Source organism: Jatropha curcas, chromosome 9 (genome assembly GCF_041381405.1).
Source record: "Jatropha curcas cultivar XTBG-Jc1 chromosome 9, XTBG_Jcur_1.0, whole genome shotgun sequence".
Taxonomy (NCBI): Eukaryota; Viridiplantae; Streptophyta; class Magnoliopsida; order Malpighiales; family Euphorbiaceae; genus Jatropha; species Jatropha curcas.
In genome coordinates this window covers 16,741,001-16,750,916 of record NC_143159.1, presented here as the reverse complement: position 1 = coordinate 16,750,916, position 9,916 = coordinate 16,741,001, and the positions used below count along the sequence as shown (strand labels likewise).

The window sequence follows — 9,916 nt, the reverse complement described above, 5'->3', positions numbered from 1 at the left end:
GTGTTTTTTTAGTAATTGAAGCTTCTTTAAATTGTATTCTGTTCATATTTGGCCATTTTATATGTCCTTAAATCACATTTAAACAAGAAATGATGTAAAAATCACTTAAAAATGAATTCTACATAAAAATCAAGCAGCTGTTCATCGATGAACAGTAACTGTTCTTCAATTTTTTCAGAAATCGATGAACAGTAATACTGTTTACCACTGTTTACGCATTGTGTATCACTGTTTATCACTGTTCATCACTGTTCATCGAATTTCCAGAAATAATAAATAATAATAATAATAATAATAATAATAATAATAATAATAAATTTTGCATAAAAATAAAGTTTAATTTCTTCAATAAATCTGAGAATGTCCAACTATGAACAGATTATAATTTAATTGAGCTTAAAATATTAAAATGTGATTATATATATTTATTTGTATGAATTTTATTATTTTTGATTGAATGCAAAAATGAAATTAAACTAAAAATAAAAAATGTGATTTAGATATTAAATAATAATTATGTATGACTTTATTTTTATTGGTTTATGGATTTAATTTTTGATTCGATTTATATATATTTTTGGATTCGGTTTGTTACCCGCCTTGAACCATAAGGCAAGAGCGGGTGTTTTATTTATTTGATTTATTCTTCGGTTTGTTGCCTGGCTTTAACCATAAGGCAAGAGCGGGTTATTTATTTATTCGATTTAATATTTTTGATTCGGTTTGTCACCCGCCTTGAACCATAAGGCAAGAGCGGGTCTTTTATTTGCTTGGTTTAATTGCATTGGTTTGATTGCTTTGATTTGAATAATTGCTATGTGACAATTAGATTTGATTGGGACGATTAAATAATTTTCCATATAGGAACTCGATTCCCTTGGGTTGGGTTTAAATAAATAATTTGACTTTTCTAACTAAAATAAATTAGAAATCATACGTTAATAGAGGTCGATTTTCCGAGCGTCAGCTTTCAACCGGCCGACGTACCGAATTCCCTTACCCAGAACCGCATTGGTGCGCCTTACCAGTCTTTTTAATAATTTGGTCATAAACAAAATTGGGTTTAAAATGGAGTCATTTTTATAAAAACGGTCCCATTGCCGAAATAATGGGTGGCGACTCAAAATTGTTTATAAAACCGATTTACTGGCACCGCATCCAAAATAAAAATTATTTTATCAAAAATCACAAAAAGGATGTTTTCGGGTTCTCTGGGGGGATTTTCGAAGAAAACAAGAGTTAATTCCTAATTACAACCATCTAGTTAAAAATAACCGGGGATTAGTGGATGCCTTCACCAGTGAAGTCGCTAATCTGTTTTCGTCTCGCCCCCGAGCGATCCGAAGAACGTGTTCTAGCTTTTTGGAAATGGAAAAGTGATTTTTATTTGAGCAAGTGGTGACAAAACCTTTTGGACTGCGGTGCCGATAAGTCGGTCTTACAAAATATTTGAGTCGCCACCCATTATTTCGGCAATGGGACCATTTCCAATTTTATAAAAATGACTCCATTAAAACCCAATTTTCTTTAAGGCCAAAATTATTTAAAAACTGGTCAGGCGCACCAAAGCGATTCTGAGTAAGGGAATTGGGTACGTCGGCCCGTTGGAAGCCGACGCCCGGAAAAACTGGCCTCTTTTAACCTATGATTTCTAATTTATTTTAGTTAGAAAAGCCAAATTATTTATTTACTTAAACCCAACCTGAATGAATCGAACCGAGCTCTTATGTGGAAAATCAATTAATCGTCCCATTCAATTTTAATTAGATTCAAACATTGCATCCATAATCATCCAAATCATCCACAGAAAAGTAATTAAAACAAATAAATAAAAGACCCGCTCCTTCCTTATGGTTAAAGGCGGGCCACAAATCAAACCCTAAAAGTACATTCTGATACGGATCCACTATCACCAAACACCTATGATGGTCAAGGGAACAAGGACCACAGCAATAGCAATCCATTAGTACTTCCTAATGGACCAATCACAAGGAGCCGTGCAAAGAAGTATGGAACAACCATGTCCTTACACATTCAAGAACAAGTCACACAAGAGCTCCATGACATTGCTTTCAACAAGTGCTATGAAGAACTTAAAGGAACACCTAAGTTTCTCACATTAATAGAAGCACATGTTGAGCGGGAACATGAATTGGTTAGCACGCCCGTGCTAGATGGCACACCCCAGGCCGTGCCCTCATCTGACTTGCTGAGGAAAACAACTACCTTGAAGCACACCCGTGCCAAATAGCACACCCAGGCCGTGCTTCCCTCTGCCTCTCACGAGGGAACTCCTACATTGAAGCACGCCCATGCCAAATAGCACACCCAGGCCGTGCTTCCCTCTGCCTCTCACGAGGGAACTCCTACCTTGAAGCACACCCGTGCCAAATAGCACACCCAGGCCGTGCTTCCCTCTGCCTCTCATTAAGTTAGTTAGCTTATTTTGAATTTTTGCTTTGTTAATGGGTTGGGCCTCCAATATTTCGGCCACCCTTGATTAGTTAGCCTTATTTTGTTTAGATTTAGTCAATCTTTAGTGAATTTGGACTAGATATCCAAATCCTTAAGTTATTATGATTTTGTTAGTCAACTCCTTAGTTGGTTTAGATTTGCTAAATCCTACTCCTTAGCTAACTCTAAATCCTCTAAGGATCTGGACCTCTTAGATTAGTATAAATAGCTTGTTATTTTGTAATTATTAAACAATTATTCAATCAATTAAAGAGAGATTTTCTTCTTCCATGCCTTTGGCGTGTCCATGTTTTTAGAGGGTGTGAGATTGCATTCTTCTAATTGCATCAAGAATCAAGGTAAACTTATCAATTCTTTGTGGCGTTTATCTTATTCTTTTACTCTATTATTGGTGTTCTTGCTTCTTTAAGCTTTGGGTGCCATAGAGGAGGGGTTTAGTTTGATCTTGGATCTCTTCCAAAACTTGTTATAGAGTTCATGGAATATATTTCCATAGGGATCTCTTCCATCCTTCTTTAATAGTCACATCACCACAACCATAATTTATAAATTAAAACAACCCTTAAACTTAAAATAATCTTCTAACTCATTACAACAATATTATTAATCCCTCTTACATCAATATAATTAGCTTCTTTAGTTAACTACCAAATAAATAAAATATTTTATAAATATAAATATAAACAATCTTATACCAATATTCCTTAAACGATACCTGCAGATTAAATATCTCAAGCTTAACCACTTCATATCCGCTTATAAATAAATATGTCATAATCCAAATATAAACTTCATACTGTGAATACTCAAATTTTGAGGCTCAAAGAGCCAGTTTTTCTGGACTGCAAATAGTTCGGCCGGACCAGAGGCCATTTTGGAAATTTACCGGAGGTATGCCAATATGGTACTTAAAACGTCCGGGACGTCGCGAGGATCGCGGAACGGGTCCCGGAATATTTTTTGGAGGTCCGGAACTCCCGGAAAAGCCTCCGGAACGTAAAACTAGAAAGTGCGCTTGCCGCTGCGGCGGCGGCGGCCCCCCTTCACGGCGGCGGTAGCCGCCGGCGACAGCGACTGCGGCAGCCCTCACCGGTGGCGGCGGCAGCCCTCACCGGCGGACCAGGCCGCAGGACACGGCGGCTCAGGCCGCAGGACACGGCGGCCCAAGCCGCCAGGCTCTGGCGGCTCAGGCCGCCGAGCTCAGGTGGCCCGGCCGCCGAGCTCCGGCGGCCCAGGCCACCGAAACAGTTCGTTTGGCCTATAAATACAGCCCCGGTGTGACCTTTCAACTGACTCAGTCTGTGTTGACGGACGCTCCTTCTCCCATACGCTCCTTGCGTTTTCTTTTACTGTTTTTCTGCATTTTTAATTTAGCTTTTATTGCTTTCTTGCTTTAATATTTGGCCACTTAAATTAAATTAATTCTAAATTAATATTCCCCAAACGAGGAGCTTAATCCGGAGTTTTTCAAGTTAAAGCTAAGAAGCGGTCACCGGTTAACTCAGGTAAATAAACAAAACTCTGCTCATTTAATTTTAGCACTTCATGCATATTTCTCTTCTGCTCCTAATAACTCTACAACTGCATAAACGCATTCATGTCATCAATTAGGCAAATAAACTACCTCAATCAAATATGATTAAGCTTAAATACCCGGTTAATTGATAATCGTGGTATTAATGCTAAATCTGACAATATTGGCTTAAAGTACCTAGTCAATTAATGACTATGGTATAATCGCCTTTATTTCGAACAGTCTGGCTTAAGTCCAATTAATCAATAATTGTGGCTAAATAGCCTTAATTAATCAGGTTCTTTTGGCAATAAAATTGCCTACATTGCAGTTCAATTAATTACTTTTGGCAAACAAATTGCCTATAAGTAAGATTAATTATTCTTTTAGCGACAAATCGCTTAAATTGAATTTTTTGGCAAAATGCCTTGAATTAATCAATCATTCTGGCGACAATCGCCCAAAAATCACTTTTGGCAAATAAATTGCCTAAATCAACACATTTTGGCTAAAGGCCTTCAAATAATCAATTTTGGCAACAATCGCCTAAGAAATCACTTTTGGCAAACAAATTGCCTAAATCACATCAACTTTTGGCAACAATTGCCTAAATCAATCTTTTTGGCTAAAAGCCTTAAATTAATCATTTTTGCGACAATCGCCCAATCAATTTTTGGCACAAATGCTTTAATCAACATCTTTTGGCAATAATAAGCCCAAACATCAATCAATTTCGGCGACAATCGCCCAATCAACATTTTTGGCAATAAATTGCCTAAATCATTCCTTTTGGCTAAAAGCCTTAAAATCAACACTTCTGGCAACAAACGCCTAATCAGTTCATTCGCAAAATGCCTAAACAAAATGCACAAAGCATACACACACTCATGCATAAAGCATACCCATTCAAAGCCCTCTAAAAGAGGCCAATCCAACTATGTAGGCACGTTAGAGATTTAACCCCGAGCGGCAAGTCAAAATCACATAAACACTTTCATTGGTCCAATTGCATCATTTACCCTGCAAAGCATTCATTGTTTTGGTTAGTTCATCAGCATGACATAGTCTCGGGATCCACCTCGGGTTCATAGACCATGCCTTAACATTGGGTTAATTAATCTAGCATTTAGGTTAATTAAAATTGGAGTCACTTAGGTTTTTTCCTAGTTTACCCTAAAATAATTAAACAAGGTGGCGACTCATATATTCACGTGCATTTCTACCCTTAGTCACACGCATTCACATGCATATGATGTTTGGGGAGGGGTTCACACATACATGCTTTACTTTCTCTAAACCAACATAAGAGCCATCCCTTGTAACAACTACCATTATACAAAACTTCAAGTTTTCCACCAAAACACATGTTTCACATTATAATCAATTCATTCTCAACATAATTATTTTGTGTAAGACCATTCCTTCTCAAAAAAAAAAAAAAAAAAAAAAATAGAACTCATATAAATAATTAAGTTAGTTGCTGCTATAGTTAAGAGATCCTTTACTTTGCAAATATTTGTAGTTTAAGCAAATAATCTACCTATTTCTATACAAGAATTAAGGTTATATCCCCATTTAAAGAGGAAAAATTTAAATTCCTAATCATATTCATATGAATAGTAACTGAATATCTAAATTTCTACAATAGCTCAATTATATACCTCAAATCCTTCAACTAAGATAAAAAAACTCATGAATTAAATTTAAGAAGGTCATAATATGGCTTACCTATTGCAAAACAAGTTAGAAATTAGAAATTTTCGATTAAAATGACTGACAGTTGCGTCTTTGCTACAATGTAACTACTGCTGTCACTAACTTAACCGGAAATAGGCAGGAAGGTGGCCAAAGAAATGCTAGAAGGGAGAAGGGAGTGTAGTTCGGCTGGTCTCACTGAAAAAAATGAAGAGAAGTGTTGAAGGAGCCTGCTGATCGAAAAAATAGTGTAGCTCGTTGTCCTTTCTCTTTCTAACTAAATCTCGAGCTACAAGCAACCGGAGGTGAACTAACAGCCGGCCATGGTTGGTGTCGCTAGAAAATTGAAGAGGAGAGCTGCAATGTGATTTCCTAAACGAAGCAAAGTCTTAGCTCTTCCTGCGACAACTGCATTCTCTAGAAATGGAAGGAGAGAGAGAAGGAGGGCTAGAGATGCGTGATGAGGAGGCGACGGCGGCAGGGAGTGGTGGCTGAGGCGTTGGTCTCTGGTGATCAGAAAAACGAAAGGAAAAGGGTGAGGGGTGAAGTCAGCGCTAAGGGAAAAAAATTGGATTTTCTAGAATTTGTTTGGGTTAGGTTTTTATGAATGATTTGGTTTGATTCAGGTTTGGTTCGGTCCAAATAGTGATTTTTATGTGGTTTTTGATTTGTAATTGATTTATTATGATTTTCATTTAATTGTGGGTTTAGTTTAGCTATATAAATTATACGTTTGCATTTAACTGGTTAAATAAATTCATAGGGTGTTAATTTATTAAATTTTTAAATGAAAAATTTTTGAAAATGAAATTTCGAATTGTTTCAATCTCCCCCCTTATAAAAATTCATCCTCAAATTTAGAAATAAACAAGGTAAGGACAATATAATAAGCAAAGAGTATATAAGAACAACAAAGAAAGATCGTAATCCATAAAAGATAAATAGTTTAAGTTTAATTACCAGCAAAGCAAGAGTTCTTTACGTAGAAGGAAAAAGATAAGGGTATTTCTTTTGCATCTCAGCTGCCATAACATGCACTCCTCCACAAAATGGTTTCTCCATAAGATTTTGACCATAGGAATCTCTTTAGATCAAAGTTTATGAATCTTGAAGTTGAGGATCCTAACTGGCACTTCCTCATATGTCAAATCTTCACTCACTTGGACCTCCTGTGGCTCTAACACATGAGATGGATTGGGAATGTACTTCCTTAGCATATATAAATACATGAAAACCTGGATGTAGATGAGAAAACTCATTAGGCAAATCCAGCTGGTAAGTTACCTCCCCCAATCCTCACAACTATAGGGTAAGGTTTAATATATCTAGGAGCTAACTTCCCTTTCTTGCCAAAATGAAGGACACCTTTCATAGGAGATACTTTTGAAAAGACCATATCACCCTTTTGAAATGTCACTTCTTTATGTTTAGGGTCCGTATAGCTTTTCTATCTATCAAACGCTATTTTGATCCTGTCTCAAATCATAGTTACCTTCTCAGATGTGACTTGAATTAATTCAGATCCTATCAATTGTTTATCTCCTACTTCCTCCCAACAAATAGGAGATCTGTACTTCTTGCCATATAGGGCTTCATAAGGCACCATGCCTATGCTAGCTATTAGTATGAGCAAATTAAATTAATGGCAAGTGCAAGTCCAATGTCCTTCAAAATCCAGTACACATATCCGAAGCATGTCCTCTAAAGTTTCAATAGTCCTTTCAAATTGCCCATTAGTTTATGGATGGAAAGCTGTACTAAAGTCGAGTCGAGTTCCCAAAGCTCTCTGCAATGACTGCTAAAATCTAGAAGTAAACTGTGTTCCCCTGTCAGAAATGATAAATATCGGAATCCCATGAAGATGTACTATGTCCTTTATGTACAATCTTGCCAACCTGTCAACATTATAAGAGGAGCTCACTAGCAGAAAATGAGCTGTCTTGGTAAGTCGATCTACTATCACCCAAACCGAATCATAGCCTCCCAGTGTTTTTAGTAGTCCTATCACAAAGTCCATGGTAATTCTTTCCCATTTGCATTCTGTATCGGTAGTCGTTGTAGCAACCCAGAAGGTCTTTGATGCTCTGCTTTTACTTGTTAACAAGCAAGACATCTGGACGCAAATTCTATCACATTTTTCATTATTCTAGCCCACCAATAATTATCTTTCAAATCTCGATACATTTTAGTAGTACCTAGATGCACATTATAAGTGGTATAGTGGGCTTCATCTAAAATCTCCTTCCTAAGGTTATCAACATCAGGTACACAGAGGCGAGTACCATTTATGAGTACCCCACCATCGTCTATCATGAAGTTCCCTAACCCACTAGTAGCTACTTCTTGCATAAATCTTTATAATTGCAGGTCTCTATTTTGTGCAGCTTTGATTCTATTAAACAACATTGGTCTTACTCTGAAATGAGCCAACAAACAATCTGAAGTATAAATTTCTAGTTCAAGGCCTCCATCAAGCATTTCATCCAATTTCCGGATTAACGGTCTCCTTTTCACCGAAATATGTGTTGGCTCAAGGGTCAAATATTTATCTCCAGATTTTGATAATTGAAACAAAATAAATAAATTTAAATTATATTATTTGTGCTAATAATATTTTTATGCAGATTATATAAGGAAGGTAAAAAATAAACAAGGCAAGTCCTAAAATTTCAAGGATCATGAAGATTATTGAAGACCTTAGTGGTTAGATTTTTTAGAATTTATTGTAGGATAGAGAGAATATCCATTTATAAGCACAAAACTAATTTCTTCTCTCTTTATCAAAAGGATTTTTCGAAAATAACTCTTTGAAAATCAAAAGCCTTTTTGTTCCTTGATTATCTTACCTAAAATGGAGGAAATCTTGTTTCAAATCATTTTTGGTAATAAATATCTTAGAAAAAGCTTGTTTTTAATTTTTCGAAAATTATCTTCATAAAGGTTGAAAATTTATTCACTTACCTAAAATTAGAGAGACTTTGTCTCAAATGATTTTGGTAATAAGAATAAATCGAATAAGATTTTTTTATGCTCTTCATTTTCGGAAACAAATTTTAAAGAGATCCAAAATCTTAATTTTATCTTCTTATCTAAACGAAAGAGATCCTATCTCAAATCGTTTTTGGTAAATATTTCGAAAAGGATTTCTTTTATTTTCGAAAATCTTGTTTTTAAAGGAAAGTTAGATTTTCTTTTATTCACTTACTAAAAAGAAAGAATATTGACTCAAAAAGATTTGGTAACAAAGATTTTCGTATTTTCTAAAAATGGAAAGTCAATATTCTGATTTGAAAAAGGATTTCACTTTCTAAATATGGGATTCTCATCCCTCTCTATAAAAAGGCATTTCGTCTATAACAGATGTGGAGAAAAGAGTTTTCGTTTTAAGAGTATTCGTCTATTGATCATATCCTTTATCTCTCACAAAACTTACTCTCTACCCCCTTATTTCTTTTCATCTTAATACTTTAAGTTTTATCTTTAAAAGAGAACAGAAATTTTATAACAACTTCTTTTAAAAACAGTTTTGTACTCTAAAACGATTTTCTAATCTTAAATGTTGTTTTTCCTGTGATTATATTTGCATTTGTGTCTGTCTATTTAGATTTCGTAATCTTTAGTAGACAGGTTTTCTTTTGATAAACTTTTGTGTAATAGCTTAGGTGAAAAGCTATTGTGAAATAGGTTATCGAGCGACCTTCTCCGTGAGAGAGATTCTAAAGTCTTGAATTGAGTTTCTGTTCTCTGCCAAAAACATAAAGGGTTGAGGTTAACTAGAACCTTTGGAAAATCTAGTGGGACAAAAGGGTAGATATAGGAGTTGATCGATTAACTTGTTCTGTTGGTTTGTCTCTTACCCTTGAAAAGAGATAACATAGTTGAGGATCTCAGGATGAGTCTTGGCGAGTGGATGTAGGCGAGTTAGTGCCGAACCACTATAAATCACTGTGTTGATCATTTTATTTTCCGAAGTTCTGCTTGATACTATTTTATTTACACTTCAGCTTATATTTTAGAAATGCTAAAGTTGTTTATGGTTTTGATGTTTTAAAACTGAAATAAGCTTTATCTTTTCTGAACATTAAAACTCTAGACTTCTGCTCAGTGAATATACCAATTTCTAAACTGTTCTTCTATTTTCAATATATTTTACTATTAGGGTTTCTAATCAATTTTCTAATCTTGATTGAAGCTTTGAGAAGCAATTCAAAATTCAATAACTGTCTCTCACAT

General features: G+C 35.4%; 1 protein-coding gene across 1 annotated transcript; it reads right to left on the bottom strand.

The window, feature by feature from the left end:
• Positions 1–6,774: 6,774 nt before the first annotated feature.
• Positions 6,775–8,032, bottom strand: LOC149493710 (uncharacterized). Its single transcript, XM_089726316.1, has 3 exons — positions 7,879–8,032; positions 7,176–7,300; positions 6,775–6,918 (listed from the first exon to the last, which is right to left on the bottom strand). The coding sequence occupies exons 1-3, from the start codon at positions 8,030–8,032 to the stop codon at positions 6,775–6,777; spliced, it is 423 nt and encodes a 140-aa protein (XP_089582442.1).
• Positions 8,033–9,916: the final 1,884 nt, after the last annotated feature.

What these genes read in the sequence shown, in the direction of transcription:
- LOC149493710 (XM_089726316.1), bottom strand. Translation starts at nt 8,032, where the DNA reads ATGCAAGAAGTAGCTACTAGTGGGTTAGGGAACTTCATGATAGACGAT. An exon ending in CACTTATAATGTGCATCTAG is followed by an intron (nt 7,301 to 7,878) that starts GTACTACTAAAA and finishes TCATACTAATAG; the next exon opens with CTAGCATAGGCATGGTGCCT. An exon ending in TTCAAGTCACATCTGAGAAG is followed by an intron (nt 6,919 to 7,175) that starts GTAACTATGATT and finishes ATCTACATCCAG; the next exon opens with GTTTTCATGTATTTATATAT.